The sequence below is a fragment of the Phoca vitulina genome, unplaced genomic scaffold (genome assembly GCF_004348235.1).
Source record: "Phoca vitulina isolate PV1807 unplaced genomic scaffold, GSC_HSeal_1.0 scaffold49, whole genome shotgun sequence".
NCBI lineage: Eukaryota > Metazoa > Chordata > Mammalia > Carnivora > Phocidae > Phoca > Phoca vitulina.
This window is the reverse complement of record NW_022589752.1, coordinates 5,597,161-5,619,574: the sequence shown is the minus strand read 5'-3', so window position 1 is coordinate 5,619,574 and position 22,414 is coordinate 5,597,161. Positions and strand designations below refer to the sequence as shown.

Below are 22,414 nucleotides of genomic sequence, written 5' to 3'. Positions count from 1 at the left end.
TACATAACTCACCCATAGCCTGTTCAGAAAGCACTCATATATACCTCTTCATCTCTTTGATTTTTATTTTCTGGTCTGCCAAATATACATACTATTAATATATGTACTAACTTCATATTTAAGTGTCAATAATTATGATATTTAGACTACCACCTCATTAATCTGAGGGTCTTATAATTGGAAGAAAACTGCGAACCGATGTGTAAATTCTCTCACCAGTTGGCCATACAGCTTGATCAATTCCAACCATGGGGAGAGCAATTTTCTTTCAGTTAGTCCATTCCACTGACCTTCCTTAAAACTGGACCAAATGATCTGGACCAAAATCTGCCAAACCATAATAATGGTAACCATTGATATGCTAGGCCCAATGCTAAATGCTTCACATAACCTCTGCATCAATCCCCTCAGAAACCATGTAAGGCTGAGAGGAGAATCCAGAAAAATAGAAATTGAGGAGAGTATGTTAGGGAAAGGGAAGAACAGAAGAGCATTAAAAACAAAGCAGACTATAATGTCCTATTCCAGCAGTTTTAAGCATTAGGATCACCCGATAATACATTAAAAATAGATGTGCCCACAATAACCTTCTACTCTGTTAAGTCTCCATCACAAAACAAAGCGGGGTATAGGGGAGAGATGTGTATATAGAAAAACTCCTCAAATATTTGCAGTCATATCTCCCTCCTACCTTAGGTGGAGAGCTACTGATATTAATTTGAGAACATAAACCCAGGTCCTACCCATTAACCTATTGACCAACTCAGGGTGAGGTGGGACCCAGGAAATCTTGATTTTCTGAAAAACTCTAATGTTGGTCCTGAAGCCCTACCAGGGCTAAGGAACAAATACACTCATCTAGTGGAGTATATAAAATGTCAACCCTCAACTACTGTCCAGAAATACCACTTCTCTTGACTAGAGTTTCACTAAGAGTTTAAGGTTATAACCTCTGATAATAGCTTAGATCTGGCTCTGGTTATATTTTTTGAAACTATGACACAGTAAGTCCAATCTCTTTTCCACCTAATAGTCCTTCAACTGTGTGAAAGTATCTCTCATGCCTTGAGCAAGAATATACTTTTCCAGGTTAAACTTAACCAGTTCCTTCCTTACCAGATGAGGTTGTTAAATTCTTCACCTTCATGTTCGCCTCCTCTTAAGTTTTACCAATAACCTCTTTGAAATTGATATTCCAAGAACTGAATACAGTACACAAGATGTGGTCTAATCTACAAAGGAGGTCAAATTAAAATCTGGTCTTGGGATATACAAGTACAACAAAGGAGACCAAACTATGACATGTCATGTCCCTCAAGGGAAGAACCTCTGACAAGGAAAACCCCTGTGGTTTCTTCGAACCACTAAAACAGAGTAGGGTCAAATTTATGACCAGAGAAGATAAGCAACAGGGGCCAGAACAGCTAGAATGGAGGAGCAGTAGAGGCCAAGAGCATCTTGACCCTGACCATCAGGTGGATGACAACCCCACCCACTAGCTCCTTCAACCCTCTCTTCATGACCATGGGTTCCTAAATACATAAAGGTACTTCTCCTGTGACAAAACACAAAATGTGACATGAGACCTTAGGGAGCCACTACCCCTGGGAGACCACAAGGGCGTGAAAGGGTTCACCTACTGGTCAGTCCCTTTGGTCATGATGAGAAAACAAGGAGGTCATGGTCTACACTGTTTTTGCTCCACTTCCACAACACAGAATCACTCAAGATTCTTAACAAGTGAGGAATACGACCAGATCTGTGTTTCAGAAAGGAAATTGCGGTAGTCTAGAAAATGATGGAGTAGACCGGGAAAGCAAGAGTGTCAAGAACATCAAGGGAGAGGGTTGCTAGGATAAAGCAGGGCAGAGGTAAGCACAGACAGGACAGATTTTAGAGGGAATCAAAGGGAATGTTGAATTTAAAGGGAGAAAGAAGTGATAAAACTTGACTAAGGAGGGACTATGAGGGACAAAGGTCTAGAGTGACTTAAATTTCTATTTAGGAAACTGCGTGGATGGAAGGTTATGAAATTAGACGAGATAAAGACTACTAGAGAGGCTTCTGAGGAAAGAAAATGAGCTCAAAGCTTTACCTGATGACACGGATGTGCATATAGGCTATTTCAAAGGAGATACCTGATTGGCAGTTAGAGACCCAAAGCTTAGCAGAGAATTGAGAAAGTAAATAGAAGTGAGAGTCATTGGTGGGAAAGTAAATGTCGAATTCAAGGGAACAGATCAGAATATCCATGGATACTGGGTAGAGCAGTATCCCTCAAAGTGTGGCCCACAGACTACCTGCACCGAAATCACGTGAGATGCAGTTTATCCTTGAGTCAGAACTCTAAGATGGAAATGGAATTTGACATTTTAAAATAAAGTTTGAGAATAATACTGGTATAAAATGGAGAAGAGGGACCAAGGTGAAACCACAGGGGATCTAGAGGCAGCCAATAAATGAAAATAAGAAAGTGGAAAGGTAATAAAAGAGTCGGAATGGAAAAGCCAAGAGCGCAGCGTAAACGTCCTGAGTCCGTCCTTCAGAGGACGCAGATTACCTGCTATAATCCCATCCATCTGCTCCAACGCCGCTGCCAACATGTCACTTGCGTCACTCATCATTTTGGTATCCGTCAAGGGCAAATTCCAACCTAGATCTGAAAAAACAATGATGTTACCATTATAGCCTTTAAATGACACATGCTTCCTGGCAGGTGGGATAGCTCAACGTCGAATTACAACCCCACCTAGACGTCAGATAGGGAGAGAGAATTTCTGCAGTAGCAGAGCTGAATTACCTGAGTCACTTAACACGCTGTGGCCGGCCGTCTACTGTACTGCAAGACCACACGCTCTACCAGGTAATAAAATAAGTAAGTTTCAGCTATTGCACACAAGGTGTTTAAAGTCCAGTAGAACAGTTTCCATGATGCACTCTACAGAGCTCGAGGCCTCTGTGAAGGGCACCAGGGATGGCTGTGGAAACTTCCTGAGGGCCATCAGGAATGCTCAGTAGGTGAGATTTTTTTTCTTCCTGCACCAGCCCCACCCAATTTCTGCTCTTTCAATTTTGCCTTTTTTTTTTTTTTTCCTGTATAAGGATTTACCATAGGACTTAGCTAAGAAAAGGGTTTACTAGCATATATAGTAAACACACCCACAGCCACGGTATTTTGTAATATAACAACAGCTACCATGTACAAGTGTCTACAGTGGTCCCTCTACATGTACATAAATTATTCATAATCCCTAATCATGACAACAGCCCAATAAAATGGATACACTTGTCTCTATTAGATAGGTGATATCAAAGATGTTTGTTGGTTTTTGCATAGAAACACAGCACATAAATATATGGTAAAGGCCAGGTTTTAACCTAGGTCTGTCTGACCTCCACTATAATACATATTCAATTTCTGTTTATCTCATCTTATCTGAAAAATAGGTTTATGCTGAAATTATGACACAATCTACTCATTCTTTTATCTGTTACAAATATATTGGAATTATTCTTGCAAAAAATTTAATTACGAACAAGAAAAACTCAAGGCTATGTGATTTCCAATATTAATTAATGCGCTTCAAGTACCAGACTAAGCACCCATGTAAATTCTCCCAAAAGGCCTAAATAAGACCTTAGCTACTTTGCAGATATTGTGGTGTAGCAAATAGCTGGGAAATAAAGGGTATGCTCTTTAAAAGAAAACTTTGCCCACATTTTCCAAGCAGCCAGATCTCACCACTTTACTTTTATAAACATATTTACAGCTCTGATAAACAGCTTCTTGTATCAGTTCTCTACTCTGCATTCATTCTGATAAAATGCCATATTAAAGTTGTGAAACATTACTTTGATTTTATAGTTTTTAGAGATTTCGTCTCAGATTTCCCAGAACTTTACTCAACTTCAGAAGTTGTAAAATATCGGGTGGGGTGGGAGGGATGGGGTGACTGGGTGATGGACACTGGGGAGGGTATGTGTTCTGGTAAGCGCTGTGAATTGTGCAAGACTGTTGAATCTCAGATCTGTACCTCTGAAACAAATAATGCAATATATGTTAAGAAAGAAAAAAAGAAGAAGAAGAATGTAGCAGGAGGGGAAGAATGAAGGGGGGGAAATCGGAGGGGGAGAAGAACCATGAGAGACGATGGACTCTGAAAAACAAACTGAGGGTTCTAGAGGGGAGGGGGTTGGGAGGATGGGTTAGCCTGGTGATGGGTATTGAGGAGGGCACGTTCTGCATGGAGCACTGGGTGTTATGCACAAACAATGAATCATGGAACACTATATCTAAAACTTATGATGTAATGTATGGGGATTAACATAACAATAAAAAATTAAAAAAAAAAACAAAAAAACCCCAAAAAACACAAAAACAAAAAAAAAAGAAGTTGTAAAATATCGTATCATTTTCTGTGGAAAACTACAGCACAAAAGTACTCAAGGCAGGTGTTTACAGCCACCTAGAAGTAAGGGAGTTAACAAAGCAACGTTATGAATTTAGGTAGTTCTCAGATATTTACTTGCACAGTCCAGAGAGGTAGGAAGCAAACTTAATAGTCACACTTCAGGATGAAAACTCAAAACTCAGTGACGACTGAGAATATAAAGGTTTAAGCGGAGACCATGCAGTCCCTGAATTTCATATAATTAAGTGGCTTGCATTCCCTTTCATTTTAAAAGTAGCTCTTCAAAGAGCTCTAGATACTATGATAAATATAAAAATAACACAAAGAGATACAAGCCAGGCTCAGCTATAACAATGGCTAATGCTCATATTAGAAAAACTCACCACCTCATTAACTTAGAAAAACAAATATTCATATTTGTAAGCAACTGTATTTGTGTATAGCATGAACACTTTTTTCACCTATGACAGGTAGCTATGTATTTCTTCTCGTTCTGTTCAATGAGCCTTTCAAACGTTCTGACATGGAGGTATGAGAACTTAGACCGTGGTTTTCAAAGTTGTTTTTTAATTTCCAGTCCTTTAACAAACGACAATATGAAATTGCAATAAATGTTTATAAATGCTTATCTCAATCTCTATACTTATCATGTAGCAGCCTGCATGTAATAGAAAGGGGAAGACAGTAAAACAGTCAATAAAAATGTATTTAATATTGCAAAGGTGGTAGGTGTTAAAGGGGAAAAATGGAGCAGGAAAAGGGGGTCAAGAGTTTAGAAGGGTTTGCAAATCAAATAGGGTAGTATGGGAGAATGATGGATTCAAAGGCCTAAGATCTGTTTAATAAGTTAAATGTAGTCAGTAGAGGTGGTCTGGTTCAGTGGTATTCAAAGGATAGAATTCCTACAAATTGATTTAAAAAGGGGAGAGGTGAGGACAGGAACAGATGTATAACAGAAAATATCTTTGGCCGATAAACACAGAGAGACTTAATGTCATTAATACAAGGAATTTTAGACAACAATGTGATACCATTTTATACCTAGTCAACTGGTAAAAAAAAAAAAAAAAAAAAAATTGACATTACCCAGTATTACAGAGGATGTTGATTCAAAGAATCTCTTACAGAATGGCAGTGGGAATGTAAAATGGCTTAACCAGTTGGAATAAGTTTGGCATTGTCATCTAAAATTAAACATATTCATTTTTGCTCTAACAATATTTACACCAAGGCACATAATCATGGACACATACAAATGTTCATGGTAGGACTCTCCGCAAGGCCAAAAACATGGACACAAACCAAATGTCCAACACAAGAGAAGATTAATAAGCTGGTGTATTTACACAATGTAATTACATACACTTGTCAAGACAAACTAAAGCAATGTGTGGTATGAATAAATCTATGCAGTAGAATAGCAAATAAAAATAACTCTCCAATAAATTCAGTGAGACTTTTTAAAATTAAAACAATACAAATATAAATATATTTTAGAAATACATATAGATTCAACATAACTATACAAACAGAAAAGAGGAAATAGTAACATGAAATTCAGAATGATGGCTACCTCAAGTCAGGGATATGGGGGGATAGACTGAGAGGAAGAGTTACATAGTTAAATAAAGATTACTGTCAGGTTTTTGAGTTAGGTAATGGATTCAGAAGAGTGCTTAGTACATTATTAAAAATGGCAAAATGAGAACTCCACTTCTTTTTTAAAAGATTTTATTTATTTATTTGACAGAGACACAGCGAGAGAGGGAACAGAAGCAGGGGGAGTGGGAGAGGGAGAAGCAGGCTTCCCGCCGAGTAGGGAGCCCGATGCGGGGCTCGATCCCAGGACCCTGGGATCCTGACCTGAGCCGAAGGCAGACGCTTAACGACTGAGCCACCCAGGCGCAGCGAGAACTCCACTTCTGATAACGGTGGAGTAGATTTTATAGGACAAACTACCCCACAAATAGCAATACAAAACACTGGATAAAATATAAAAACAGTTTTGAAGAAACTGGAGAGTGAACAAAAGCTGGTAGAAACTGAAGGGAATTCAGCTCTCGAGTAAAGGGAACCATAATGAGTGAGATTCGTGTTTATACATCTTTTACCTGTGGGCACTCCCCAGTCCATGGGATGGAGAGTAGCTAGGATCATGAAGAATATCAAAATCTTATTGGCTCAAAAGGAAGAAAGGGGTAAATAAACCTCTTACATTATAAACAAAGATGTTTAATACTAATTCATGGTAGACAGTGATAAGTTAAGAATATACAATGTAATCCATTAAGATTACAAAATAAAGAGGTATTAGTAAAAAGCCAATTAGGTTAATGAAATGGAATACTAATAAAATCCTTAATTCAAAAGGAGGCAATAATGGAACAATGAACAGATGGGAGAAACAAAAATCAAATGGCAAGATGGTAGATTTAAATTCAATCATATAAATAATTATATTAAATATAAACAGAATGAACACTATTAAAAGCCAGAGACTGCCAGACTAGCAAAAAAAAAAAAAAAAAAAGAAGACCTAACTATATGCTGTTAATAGAGGTATACTTTAAAGAAATATAAAAATAAAAGGATGCAAAATGAAATACCATATACATAGTAAGCCTAAGAAAGGAGTGGCTATATATATATATATTTTTTAAGATTTTATTTATTTATTTGACAAAGAGAGACACAGTGAGAGCAGGATCACAAGCAGGGGGAGAGGGAGAGGGAGAAACAGGCTTCCCGCGGAGCAGGGAGCCCGATGCGGGGCTCGATCCCAGCACCCTGGGATCATGACCTGAGCCGAAGGCAGACGCTGAACGACTGAGCCACCCAGGCGCCCCAGGAGTGGCTATATTAATATAAGAAAAATGTCTTTCAATTGAGAAGTATTACTAGAAAGAGATATTTTATAATGATCAATTCATCAGGAAGTCATAACAACTGCAAATGTTTTTGCAACTAATAACAGAACTTCCAAATATATAAGGCAAAACCCAACACAATTAAAGGAGAATTACATTAATTAAGTCATTTATATTTGATGTAATTTTTGATATGGTTAGATTTAAGTGTATGGTCCTGTCCTTTGTTTTGTTTTGTTTTGTCCCACCTGTCATTTTCAAACCTCTTTCGGAATAGCAAAGGTAGGTACAAGGTAGGAAAAAAATCCAGCAAATAACATAGAAGATTTGAACAACAGCTTCAACCATCCTGACCTAATTTGATTTATATAAGAAAACACCCAAATGCAAAATATACATTCTTTTTAAGTCCACATGTTATATTCATCAGGATAGTCCATATATGCAAAGCAACAAAGTCTCAATAAATTCCAAATGGACTTCAAAAGACTACATGGAAGAATAAGAACAGCAAACTGAAGTGGTAAAGTACTAATATTAAAACAGAATTTCCATATTTATTGTTTATTAAAATTCTGACTTGCCCATGCCTTGAGTTATTTTAGAGGCAGCCTAATTTAATGAGCATCTGTGTTGATAAAACTATGTCAACTTTCATGGCTGGGTCAAAGTATTTTTAAAAATAGAAAGCCTAAATGGAAAGAGTTCAGAAAATCCTATGCTCTAAAAAGATTTTCCTATATCCCCAAAAACATTTCTGAGAGGAAGATTCCCCTGGACATCCCTACATACTTAATACAATATTACTCCAAATACAGTGAGTGGAATGTTACTCCACATTAGAAAAGACTGAACTACTGACACAGGCAACATTATGCTGAGCAAAAGAAGCCAGACATAAACAATGATGTACTATATGATCCCTTCTATATGAATCAAGAACAGGCAATCTATAGTGATAGAAAGTAGGAAAACAGTTACTTACAGGAAGTGGCAAATGATCCTGGGGGACCTCCTCTTCAATATGCTGATTGAGTAGTTGGTTATACAAGTTTATACGTTTGTCAAAACTCATCAAACTGTACACTTAAGATGCGTGCATTTCACTATATGTAAATTTCATCTCAAATTTTAAAAATTAGGAATGAAGATTGCTATTAATTAAAAATGAAATTGTAGTTTTAAAATGAACTAAATAAGTGGATTAGTAATAAGGAGGAAATGCGTGGACTTATAATGATGTCATAAATCAAGGATAATGAATAACCCAATTATAGACTTGAGGTCCAAAATAAAAGACTCAGAATATCCAAGTCCCTTTGTTCTAATTCTTTGCTTACCCAGAAACCTGCTGATTATAATTTGGCCTTCTGGGTGCACAAAACCATTTAGAAAATTAAACCTTCAACATCTAGTAATTCTCATACAATAGCAAATTCATTTCTGAATTCTAAATAGCTAATAATATACTTCTTTGAATGACTTGCTGAAGGGAAAAAGTACCAGAAAATACAACTACCACAACAAAGGAGTGGGGTTTGGGTTTAAGGTCATAGCTCAAATTTGAGAAAGCCCTATTTGTTGGGTAATGTAAACAGAGATCAGCTCTGTTTGCAGGAGTCCTCAGTCTGGTGGTTTCCTATTCCAATGGCTCAATAAAAAAAAGTTTAGAGAAGTCTTAGAAAAGCAATCTCCTGGGGAAACAGTCATATATTATATGTTATAGTAAAGGATCAAAAGAAAGCCCCAAAAGAAGCATGTTTTGGGTATATTTCAAGCTTGGTCAGGACCCATTTAGAGTAGATTTGAACGGGATAAAATATTAAGGAAAGTTCCAACAATGGGCGTGGTAGCTAAAGAGTTGGCAGAAAACCACAATTTTTTGCTGGGTTGCTGACTGATGTTTTAGGGCAGGCTAGCTGCCCAGTCTCTCTGTGAAGAAAGAAAAAAAAAAAGACTAAGAAAATTAGTAAGTTTGTTCTAAACTTGGGCAAAAATGACATCTGTCCTAGCTTTCTCAGCTTTCCTCAGCTAAAATGTTTAGGTTTGAAAGAGAACTTCTAATTTAGTGCCGAGACCAATACAACTCACTTAAGAGAAGAAATCCCTCCATTTGAGAGAATGTTTACAAACATTCCACTAGACTGGGTAGAGTGCCATATTATTATGTGGCCATTATGAAAATAATGTATTTTCACATAAATTACCCACAGACTTCTCATCAATTCCCCCCCCAGATGCTCATTAGGGACATTCATCAATTATACAATGATTCCCAATGTATGCAGCAAAAAAATGTAAAGACCAAAAGAGAAGTTAGGACTATCAGTGGTTCTCAAGGTGTGGTTCCTGGACCAGCAGCGGCATCACCTGGAAGCTAGTTAGCATGCAAATCCTTGGGCCACACCCAAAATTTACTGAATGAGAAACTCTAGGGGCAGGGCCCAGCAATCTGGGTTTTTACAAGCTGTCCAGATGATCGTGGTGCACACTCAATCACTGTGCTAGAGCATAAGAGGCCATCTTTCCTTTTAGGACTACAAGCTCCACCCAAGACAAGGTTGGAACTGGTTACCAAGGTAAACAAGGATAGAACTCCTCTCCCCACTCACTGTTTCTTTTGATCCCAAAATAACAGCTCTGAATAAGCAATTCAGGTTTCAACCCGAAAACTCTCTCCCTTTAAACTTCAACTACTAAGTCCTTACGTCCACAACATTTTATGATTCTTACACAATCCTCCTTGCTTTCTGGTTCTCTGCTATGTAGCTGTCATCACATACTTTCTCCTCTCTACTATATTAGTTCAAATCCTTTTCACCTCCAATCTGCTCTAACATACCTAGAAAATTAATTCAGAATCACTTGAAAAGGCAAGGAAGAAGTGGAGGTCAAGGTGCATGGGAAGTGTTGAAAACAGAAGAGACGGGGCTGTTGGCAGCAGGGGTGATATCTAATGTTAAAACATACATTTTAAAATCTGTCAAACTGTAAAATAGGTGTAATATTGATGATACAATTGAAAGTTTGAACACTGATGATATTAGGGAATTATTTTAATTTTTAAGTTATAATAGTTATTTTTTAAGAGTTCTTACTTTTTTTTTTTTTTTAGAGATTATTAGCAAAATGCTCCCTGATAAAATGATACATCTGGACTTTGCTTTAAGATAATAAAGGGAAGGGAATAAGGGTAAAGATATAGATGAAACAAGATTAGCCATGATTGTTGAAGGTGGGTGATAAGTATGTGGGGTAACATTATACTATTCTTTGTACACTTTTATATATTTGAGATTTTCCATAATCATAATATTTATATTATATATTTCCATAATCAAATATTTATATTTTTTCATCTGTATCTTTAGAAAATAGGATTTTCAAATACCCTTGAACATGATATGTTGTCTTAAATATTTTATTTTTCTATCATGACCTCAAGCACACCGAGGGCTCACCAAATATTTACAAAGCAAATAAGAAAATACTTATTTTAACCACCTGCATAAACAAAAACACATGCTCAGAAACGGCCTCTCACAGAGAATTTGTCAAGCAGAGCATAAAGAGCAAGTATTAATGACTGCACCTTAGTGAAAGTTACTTCTCTTGCTCACTAAAATGAAGAGCTACAAAAGATGATGGGGCCCAGTTGGTAAGCATTCAGATAAATGAAACAGCCAGGGAAAACAGGACAAGATAAAAGGAAATGAGTTTCTCAGCTCAAAGCTATTAATATTTAGGAAGGATAACCTCAAGGGAATTGATAAAATTGTGCACACAATAAGCCAAGATCCTTTACTTCTTGAATAAAAGGACACTGCTGCTATTTGAAAAGTGGATTGTATTAAATATCGGTAAATCTGAAGATCTTCTGAGAAAGTGAAAGAATGTCCCTTTCTCCTTATCTACTGTTATTAGCTATTATGACTGCAAGGAAAAGTTATGAATTTGTCCAAGGTCCTCAAGAAGTATGATTTAAGCCCGAAACCCATGTTGTTCTCAAAAGGTATTTATCAAACAGCTACTCAGCCCTGACTAGGATTGCCAACCTTGACCCTTCTCATGAGCTTTTAACCCAGATTAATTACTACCTCCAAGGCACCCATCCCTGCCTGTCACACTGCACAACATACCCTTCCCTGAGCATGCAGCACCTGCCCTCTTCCCTCTGTGTGGTCATGAGAGCTGCTCCTCCCTGCTTGGACCACCCTCAGATGCCCTGGGACACTTACTTTTTTTCTTTTTTTAATAATTTTATTTAAATTCAATTAACATATAGTATATTCTTAGTTTCAGAGGTAGAACTTAGTGATTCATCAGTTGCGTATAACACCCAGTGCTCATTACATCACTTGCCCTCTTTGATGTCCATCACCCAGTTACCTCATCCCCCCACCTGCGACACTTACTTTCAAGACTCAGCTCAGGCATCCTTGCCGCCAAGGCCTTGTTGCCCCTCTCAGAGCACCCTGGGCATGAGTCCATGAGAGCCTTAATTTTGTAGTATTCGTCTCCTTGACTAAGCTGTGAGCTCCGTGAAAACGGAGACTATGTCTGACGGCCGCATCCTCAGCAGCTCATGTGGTAGCATGCTCGCAGCATGGCGCTGTGTTTCAGTGGCTCCTCGAATAGGCACACCTCTGACGGAATGATTCTAGCTCCCAGATTCCTATATATATTCTTTATATAGAGAGTATATAAACATAGTCTCCTACATGTTTCAGAGAATAGTGTGACCTTCCTCTTAGGTGCATATGTCAAAAACCTGTCTCCTCACCCTGACCTTTAAGATAAATTTGGATGAAATGGATTGTTGCTATCACCTACGACCTAACAAAATGAATTTTCACACTCTTCAAAATGCAGGTAAACTAAATCCATTGTGATGATTTTATTTAGAAGAGTTTGCAAACTTAGTTCCCAATAGAATGGAGGAGTATTAGGGGTCTGAGCAGGTTTTAACTTCTGATTTTTCCATCTACTCTAACCTAACCTCCACCCACCTCTTCTTTCTAGTTCTTAAAAACCTGGGGAATTCCTATGTCTCCTAGTTTTCTGGCAGGTCTACCAACCTAGCCTGAGCTGGTAAGAGGTCAGCAGTTCCAGGATCTGTAAGACCCAGATTGTCGCCTACAGAGGGCGGGGTGGGTCACAGCTACTCAGAGCTCTAAGAGGGAGGGAAAGGACAAGTTGTCTACTATACACACCCTCTAAAGGAGTGTTTGCTCAACTGTGGGTCATGACCCCTACAATTAGAAGGTAGTGAAATAAATTTAGCAGATTGCAATCAACGTTTATTTGAACAAAACAGAAAACATCAGAGTCTCACAAGAAGAAAAGGTTAAGTACTGTTTTGTGAAACTTTTCAGTTATATACACACACATCTGCATGCAATAAATACTGATTGAAGGCCTACCATGTGCCAGGTATGGGAGATAGAACAGTGAAAACGACAAGGAAAAAAAAAAAAGAAAAATACCTCTGCCTTTAGGTAGCTGACATTCCCGTGGTTTCAGTGTAGTGGGGAGGAGGCAGGCATGCATATGTATTGCATATTGATGTAAAAAAAAGTATATCTTTTTTTTTTTTTTAAAGATTTTCTATTTATTTGAGACAGAGAGAGAGAGCACACAAGCTGGGGAGGGATGGAGGGAGAGGGGGAGGGAGAAGCAGACTCTCCACTGAGCAAGGAGCCTGACCTGGTGCTTGATCCCAGGACCCTGGGATCATGATCTGAGCTGAAGGCAGATGTTTAATCGACTGAGCCACCCAGGCGTCCCAAGAAAGTGTTCCTTACACTGGGCCAAAACCATTTGACAAAGACTGCTCTGAAGTAGTGTGATTTAAAATGTGGTCTGTGGGGGCACCTGGGTGGCTCAGTCGGTTGAGCGTCTGCCTTCAGCTCTGGTTGTGGACTCCGGGTCCTGGGATCCAGCCCCGCATGGGGCTTCCTGCTGATGCTTCCTGCTCAGCGGGGAGTCTGCATCTCTCTCTCTCTCTCTCTCTCTCTCTCTCTCGCTCTGACCCTTCCCACCGCTCTTTCTCTGTCTCTCTCAAAAAAATAAACAAAGTCTTTAAAAATAAAAAAAATTAAAAAAAAATAAAATGTGGTCTGTGAACTGGTTCACTATTACTGGTCAACTATGAGTTAAGTACAGAAATTATTTAGAAAATTTTGTAGCAACTTGGCCTTGTTATGATATCCAATTATGTGATCATTTTGCCTGCCCGCTCAATTTTTTTAAATTGGATTTTACAGAAAGAATCAATCCATGACGAATTGGAAACAAGGGGGAAAAAACCTGGTCCTTTCCCAGAGGTGGCTGGAGAAGCACCACTCTGGAGGACACAAGGAGCAGGTGTCTTGGGAGTGTGAACATATTACTTTGATTGGAAACTGCAGCCGTGGGTCACAGACAGAGAGGAGACAACACAGGGAGTAAGAGAACCCTAACACCTGGGGAGTACGGGTCAGGTTCTCTCTGCACACATGTCCCATGATGAAAATAATTAAACAGCAAGTGGAAAACCATTAGCGCTGATAAGGACATATGGTTAAATTCAGAAGAAGTGAAACAAGAAACATTTTGGTTATATAAAATTCATATCAATGGCAGTCATATACTTGAACTTATATGCCTAATTACAATGCATCACAGCAGCAAAACACATAATTTCTGATCCACTTTGATTTCATTATAGCAATAAAGGCTTTGCAGTTCATGCTAACTTGTCATAGTTTGTCACTCATACAACATGACCAAAAATGTACTGTATTTAAAAATGGAAGAATCCTGCCAGCATACCAAATTGATTGGGAAGAGTGGTAGAAATTGTGGGCTAGGGAACAGTTTTGTGGAGAAATAAGACTCTATAATAATTTTAACAATGAAACTGTCTAGTGGATAATTTCTGTTGGCTTCTATTTCAATTAGGATTTAGTTACAGTGTCTGCTGCTCGGTAAGTGGAATGTCCACTTGTTCATTAACAGCATTTATGTGCCTGGCCATTATCAGCGGTACAGATGTGTCCTCGGCTGTTGGAGAAAAAAAAATCAAAACCAGAGACCTGAAATGACATAGCTGAAAGTACAAAATATATTCTTAACATTGTTATTCACTATTAAAATAGTAAAAAGACATACAGAAATTTTGTACAGTTAATGAATACTGAGCCAAGTATTAATGGGTAATACAATGTTTTGCAAACTACTTCTATTTCAGTTCTGAATGACCAGCACTAAATGCTGCAGTGGGAGATGGCTTAGAGGAGGGGTAAAGAGAATGAGGAAAGCAAGACCAAGAATTACTTCCCAACCCAAGAGCTGGGAAACGGCAGCCCGTAAGCCAACTCTGGCCCCCTGCCTGTTTTTGTCAATAAAGTCGTTCGTTTATGTATCATCTGTGCTGCTTTCTCGTCCAGCGGCAGATCTGAGTAGCTGTAACTCACAAAGCCTGAAGTATTTCCTATCTGGCCCTTTGCAGAAAAAGTGTGCCCCAACCCCTGCCCCAACCCATCCCACAGCCTCCTGAAAGTCCACAGAACCCTCTCCTATTTGCTCATTCACCCACTGACTATTTAAGTACCTATTATATATCAGGCACAATTATAAGTAATGAGGATATAGTAGTGAAGAAAAAGAAAAAAGAGTAGAAGAAAAGTTGTTCCTCCAATGGCAAGAAACCATACACAGAGAGTTTAAATATATAGTAGATCACATATGGGAAAAACAAAGCAAGGAAGGGGAATTAAGTTAACATTAACTTACTATGTACCAGGCACCGTTTTAAGTGCTCTTCATGTACTAATCCATCGAATCCTCTCCATAACCCTACTGACACAATATTTATCCCCATTTTATAAGTGATAAAACTGAGCCACAGAAAGGTCACCCAAGTCATATCACTTAGAAAAAGGATTTGGAGCCAGACAGCCCGACTCCAGAGCCTATGCTCTTAATTACACAGTGATGGCTCTTTGTGCAGAAAGGGAATGGCAGGGAGTCGCAATTTTAATATGATAATCAGGGAAGACCCCAATGATAAAGTGATACTGGTCAAAGCCTGGTAAGAGGTGAGGGGGAAGGTCATGTGAATGTATAGGAAGAGCTTCCATGTAGGAACAAACAACATGTAGAAACGTACAAAGGTCAAGAGTCTGTATTTGAGGGAGGGAAGGGGGGGTAATTTATGCAGAATGCAATGCACAGGTCTTAACTGTGCAGTTTGAGGCGTTCTGATGAATGCAAACACCTACATAATATAACCCCAACAAGATATCAACACTTTTGGGCACCTGGATGGCTCAGTCGGTTAAGCGGCTGCCTTAGGCTCAGGTCACGATCCCAGGGTTCTGGGATCGAGTCCTGCATAGCGCTCCTTGCTCAGCGGGGAGCCTGCTTCTCCCTCTCCCTCTGCCTGATGCTCCCCCTGCTTGTGCTCTCTCTCAAATAAATAAATAAAATCTTCAAAAAAAAGATATCAACACTTTTATCATCTTGCATATGTTCTGATGGAAAAGCTACCACAATTTGATACAGTGTTTGGGAAAAAGAAAGGAGTCAAGAGCTGTGGCCTGCTCCACAGAAGGATGGAGTGGCCATTTACAGAGGTGTCTAACCTGCCCGCTCCCAAGCCTGAGCATGACAAGTACTTCCACTACCCACCAAAGGAAGGAAGCAAGAACCACAAAATCATCACCCACGGAGAGTCATCACCCGCTGTCCTTTACACTAAAGCCTAATGAAACACCCGGATCTTGTACATGAAAGCTGTATGTCGTGGTGGATTACCCAAGCAAAATTCATGACCATGGCATCAAACACTCCCATGGCACTTTTTTTTTTTTTAAACCTCTATTACCAGGTACCATATAGAACCACTGGTCATCTCTACTAGATGCTATACTTGGCAGGCAGGCTCACTTAACTAAGTCTATGGAATGTTACCTCTACTGGACTGAGCTTTTTAAGAACTAAGGTCTCACCCTTAATCATTTCTACCAAGCTTAGCTCAGGACACAGTGCTCAAGTAAAGTTTGGATAAATAAACGAATAACCATTTATATCTATCAACACAAAATTATTCATGAGTCACCACCAAACATGCTGTAGAGTACTGCTTTGGGAAAGAAGGGTACATTAATGGACTTGTTCGGCTCTTTTGTGTCCTAGATCATCAACCCAGATTTGGTTTTCACTTTAATAAAAGTTCTGGCAACTCACACCCATCAAGAGAGAAAGAGCTATACGTTGAAGGACTAGGGCAGGGCTACCAAATGACCAATATAATCAGGATTTTTCATATTTTACTATGTCAGGTAGAACTATTGCTTCAAAATTAGAAAGTAATATAGTATCAAAAATGTCTTTTTCCTTGTGAGATTCCTGGCTGTGTCGATTCAGCCATAGCAATACTGCTAGTGGGCTGGTTCAGCTTCCAATGCCTGCTATCTCATCTTGACTGGGCACTTAGTGTTACTCAGCCATCATTAGTATTGTATTCATCATTAGTTCCCTCCCTATCACATTCTTCATGATGGCTGTCTCTAAGAATCCCTACAAAACTCTCCCCTAATCTATTCCTATTGCTGCCCACGCTTCATCTCAGTAGATTACTTCATACCCTAATGTACAGAGACTCCTGGGGAGCTCTCCTCTACCTTACTTGCCTGTTGCTGCCTTCTGTCATAAGAAAACTTGCCACCTTGGGGTGACTGGGTGGCTCAGTCACTTGGACATCTGACTTCGGCTCAGGTCATGATCGTGGGGTCCAGGGATCGAGCCCCCTGTTGGGCTCCCTGCTCAGCGGGGAGTCTGCTTCACCCTCTGCCCCAACCCCTGCTTGTGCTCACTCTGTCTCGCTCTCAAATCAATAAATAAAATCTTAAAAAAGAAAGAAAACTTGCCACCTTTATTGATCTCATCCCAGCCTTTTAAACAACTGCTCCCTCCTTCTTTTCTATCTTCAATCTCTTCCATTCACCTATTCCCTTGTGCTCAGCCAATAAAATGTCGAAAATCTGGACCTAAAAATCCTAACCAAAACCAACAAGCAAAAAATTCCCAAATCCTTCCCTTTACCCTTCATAAGTTACAGACCTAGCTCTGATTCTTCACGATTACATCCTTGAAACGAATGGTCCCCACCTACTGCTTCACCCACTCCCCACTCCAGTTTGGCTGCCATCTACTCATCTCATAATTTTAAAAAAATCCTCCAGGCAATAAAAGCAAAATTAAATCAGTGGGACTACATCAAACTAAAAAGCTTCCAAGCAGAAAAGGTAACCTACAGAACAGGAGAAAATATTCACAAATCATGTATCTGATAAGAGGTTAATATCCAAAATATATAACGTCATACAGCTGAATAGCAAAAAGAAAAAAAAAAATCTGATTTTAAAAATGGGCAGAAATTTTTCCAGAGAAGACATACAGATGGTCAACAGGTGCATGAAAAGAAGCTCAACATCCCTGATCATCAGGGAAACGCAAATCAAAACCACAAAGAGATACCACCTTACACCTGTCAGAATGGCTAGAGTCAAAAAGACAAGAAATAACAAATTCTGGCGAGAATGTGGAGAAAAAAGGAACCCTTATGCAGCTTTGCTGTGAATGCAAATTATCGCTGCCACTATGGAAAACAGTATGGAGGTTCCTCAAAAAATGAAAAACAGAACTTCATAGGATCCAGCAATCCCACTTCTGTGTATTTATCCAAAGAAACTGAAAACATTAACTCAAAAATACACACACACACCCATGTTCACTGCAGCATTATTCGTAATGGCGAAGACAGGGAAACTACCTGAGTGTCCATTAACAGGGGAATGGATAAAGAAAGCATGATGTATATATACCTTGAGGGTATCATGCTAAGTGAAATAAGTCAGACAGAGAAAGACAAATATCATATGATCTCACTTATATGTGGAATCCAACCCCCCCCCCAAAAACCAAACAAAACCAAGCTCATAGATACAGAGAACAGATTGGTGGTTGCCAGAGGCAAGGAGTTGAGGCGTAGGCGAAATGGGTCAAAAGGTACAAACCTCCAGTTATAAAATAAGTAAGTCATGGAAATGTAATTGCCAGCATGATGACTATAGTTAATAATACTGTATTGCATACTGGAAAGCTATTAAGAGTTGATCATTTCACAATACATACAAATATTGAATTATTATGTTGCACACCTGAAACTAATATAATGTTGTGGTCAGTTATACCTCAATTAAAAAAAAAAAGCTGAAAACAAAGATGGAAAAACCACCTTTTATCAGAATATAAGAGAAATTCCATAGAATATGGGTGCAACACAACTAAACTGAAAGGGCGGGGGGGGGGGGAGAACCATCCCCAGAGGTCTAATAATACTGTGTTTCATGAAATGAAAGAATCCTACTGCTGCTTAAGGTGACAGAAGTCCCATGTCCTCCCTTAATTTCTACCACGAGGGCACAGGCCTGCGATCTTTTTCAGTAGAAAGCAGCAGCTCCTTGAGTTTGCAGTTTAGAAAATGATTTGCGAAGATGTGTGCGACATGCCTTGTGCGTGGGCCTCGTGTATTTTAAGGATTCAAATAAACAATGCATATGTAACTACCATTTCTGCCCCTGCCAGGGAGCCGCTGAAAACCTCTCGTGTATGCCCCTTCTGCTGATCTGATCTTTACAAAGAGCTCAGCACCCTTTGCTGGTTCCATAAATATTTTCTCACGACAGACCCCCACCCCAGGAAAAATCCCCTACCTTACATATTTGCTTAAAAACCATGGAAATAAGAGTAGAAAAAGGGAAGGAAGAATGAAAAGGAGAGGAAGGAGGGAAATAGGGAAGAAAAGGGAGAATGGAAAGCAGAAAATAACTTGTATTAAATGCTTGCCGAACTGTGACAACTGGAGCATTAGTGGCCGAGGACCCTGACAGTGAAGAGACAGAGAAGCCCGCCTCACAGCTAGAGCAGAACCAACCATTCACACGCCCCCGGACTGTCATCTGTATATGAGCACCACCGTTCAGGAGCTTCCTGAGTTTGTCTGCACGGGCCGGAGGCTCCAGTGTGCCGGCGAAAAGCTAAAGGAGGTTAGGAAGTCTTCCTACAGTGACAAGAGGGAAAGAGAGGCCAGAGACAAATCTCTGAGAAAACATCTTACCAGGGACTAGAAAGAGAAATGAAACCTCAGCAGCCATTTGAAATGTCTTAGACCTGTGGAGTGAGGCCTGAGTCACAGAGCTCTAACAAAGCTTGCAAAGAAGATGGGGTAGCTATTTACCCAAAGGAAGGAGCGGGAGTTAGTTTCCTCGCCCCGCTCCCTAAAAAGAGAGGAGGTCAGAGGGAGATATAACTACTCAAGGACAATCTCTAAGCCAAAGTGGAAAACTAGCCCAGAGGACTGATGTCAAGGGCCAAAGGACCATTACCCGATACTACAGATCTCTAGGTGAAATACTTAAAACATCCTCGTCCCTGGAGAGTATTTTAGTCCCCTGGGACACTGGAATTCATGGGGATCCCTTAGGCTTGTCTTCTTTGAAGAGGTCAAATGCCAGAACCATCAGGTTACCAGGCGGATGTTGGAAAGTTTGGGCTCCTCTCTGGAGCTTCTTGGGAGTCTCTGGGATTTCCTCCAATGGGAAGCCAGGCATGGCAATCAGGAAGCATCCAATTGTAGCCACAAAGAGGTTCTGGTTCTTGGCACTGGAATGATCCAAATCTAGGACCTCTGGAGAGATGAGGTCCCAGGCCTTCCTTTGCTTGGGTACGACATCAGCTCCAGGCTCCATGAAGAAAAAGAAACCAGTCAGAGACAAACTTCTAGAATAGAAATCAACGTTTTAAAGGCTAGCTGAGATGGTTGATATACTTATTGCTTCTTGGTTTGGTTAAACATGGGGCCCATGGCATGGGGGTTGGGTAGCAAGTGGCAGAAAACCTGTTTCAGCCAAGAAACCCATCCCTCATGAGGATGGCAGAGAAAATGACTCTCATTCCTCAAATCTTTTTTAACACCAAGAGGTCAGGTGGAGGAAAGATGCATATGTTTGTTCCAATTCCACTGAGAATTCTCCCAAGAGGTGCCTTTCTTAAAGAGACTTGGCAAAAACAGAGCAGCAATCCTTAAGCTGACCAAGGACCTTCACCTGTGAGAAACTCCCAGTTTAGAAGTTATTCACTCTTCGGGGAGCACAGGAAGGAAAAAGGGAGCGTTGGCTGTATAAAGAAGGAATAGAGAACTGACCTTTGATCTCAGGGAAATATATGTATTAGTATTTAGAAAAATTTTTATAATTTTCTACTTTACCTTGGGGTGCCTGGGTGGCTCAGTCGGTTAAGCATCCAACTCTTGATTTTGGCTCAGGTCATGATATCTGGCTTGTGAGATCGAGCCCCGCATCCCTGTGTCGGGCTCCACGCTCAGCAGGGATTCTGCTGGAGATTCTCTCTCCCTCTCCCTCTGCTGCCCCACTCCCCCACCCCCGTGCTTGCTCATTCTCTCTCTCTCTAAAATAAATAAATCTTAAAAAAAAATAATTTGCTACTTCATCTTAATAGTGAAGATTACTGGAGACTTTCACACAGAGTCAGAAAGGACCTTTGACCTTGGTGGCTTCCACACTGCTACAAGCTTATAGAAGTATGGATACCAGTGATGCCATGCAGTATCCAACCAGCCCCAAATTCTGTTTCCTGCAGGATATGCAGTTTTACTAACAGACTGCTGGTATTTTATTTTATTTTTTTTTAAGATTTTATTTATTTATTTGACAGAGACACAGCGAGAGAGGGAACACAAGCAGGGGGAGTGTGAGAGGGAGAAGCAGGCTTCCCGCTGAGCAGGGAGCCCACATGGGGCTCGATCCCAGGACCCCGGGATCATGACCTGAGCTGAAGGCAGACGCTTAACGACTGAGCCACCCAGGAGCCCCCAGACTGCTGGTATTTTAGAACAGACTTGCAGGGAGACAAAATCTACCTCACTTAGTAGAAAAGGGAGACAAGTTCCCATCCATCCTGGTCTCTTAGGCCAGGAGAAATGAAGTATGGGTTATGACTCAAAGCCCAGAAGCCTAAGAAGGTACACAACAGTCACACTAACAAGACACGCTTGGGGACGGGGAAATGGGGAAAACCTAAAAATACAGATGGGGTAAACAAACATGACAGGGGCTGGGTGTCTGCGGAGACAGAGGCGTGGCAGATGCCTTGATCTTCCAGAAACTGGGAAAGGCCCAGAGGAGAAAAGGAAGACATCCTTCAGCTCAAAAAACCTCCATCTCTGAAGTAATCACTGGATAGTATCACAATGACTTGCCAGAAAATTCAGCTGCAAGCTTTCGGAATAAACAGTCAGTCCAAAGCATTGGAGAGCTGTGAGTGTCAAAACCACTCAGCCAAACCAGGCTTATATGGAAACTAAAGGATATGCAAAGATGGTGTAATTAAAACAGGCGTCAAGTAAAAACACACTACACATCAATGTGTTATATCTTAGATCCTCAGAACTTGGAACGGGTTGGACATTTTATAGGCCACGGATTCTGGTAGAAAGGGAGCAGCTGAAGCCCCCTTGCTAAAGATGCTGCTGTCATATTGGTTTTCCTTTACCTAACACTTGGATCTAATGACTCCTGAAATGAACAGAAGGGAGGGCACCATGAACTACAGAACCAGCACCATCCACACTAAGGCACTCGTGCTGGATTGGAAAAAAAGGAGCTAAAATTTAACAGTTTACAGATTTCTTTTGGTGATTTATAGAATATTCCACAATTAAGTGCAGCTAGATTTCTGAGGCTAATGTATATGGAGGCTCAAGTATAGGTGATGTGATGGGTTGAAATGTGTCTCCCCCAAAACTCCTATGTTGAAGTCCTAACCCCCAGGACCACGGGACATGACCTTATTTGGAGATAGGGTCTTTACAGAAATAATCAAGTTAAAATGGGATCATTAGAGCGGGTCGTATTCCAATATAACTGGTATCCCAATAAAAAAACGGGGGGGGGGGTATTTGAACACACAGACAAGCAGGGACAGAAGACGATATGAAAACATAAGAAGAGGGGCGCCTGGGTGGCTCAGTCGTTAAGCGTCTGCCTTCGGCTCAGGTCATGATCCCGG

At 40.1% G+C, this 22,414-nt stretch overlaps 1 protein-coding gene across 11 annotated transcripts in view; it reads right to left on the bottom strand.

Moving 5' to 3' along the window:
- The window catches only part of PPFIBP1 (PPFIA binding protein 1), a 176,873-nt gene that overhangs the window by 56,358 nt on the left and 98,101 nt on the right, over positions 1 to 22,414 (bottom strand). For all 11 annotated transcript variants that reach the window (XM_032387485.1, XM_032387491.1, XM_032387490.1 and 8 more), the window contains one exon: positions 2,561 to 2,659. In XM_032387485.1, the coding sequence (XP_032243376.1) occupies positions 2,561 to 2,624 (64 nt within the window). In that variant the 5' untranslated portion in view covers positions 2,625 to 2,659. The remainder of the gene's footprint in view (positions 1 to 2,560; positions 2,660 to 22,414) is intronic.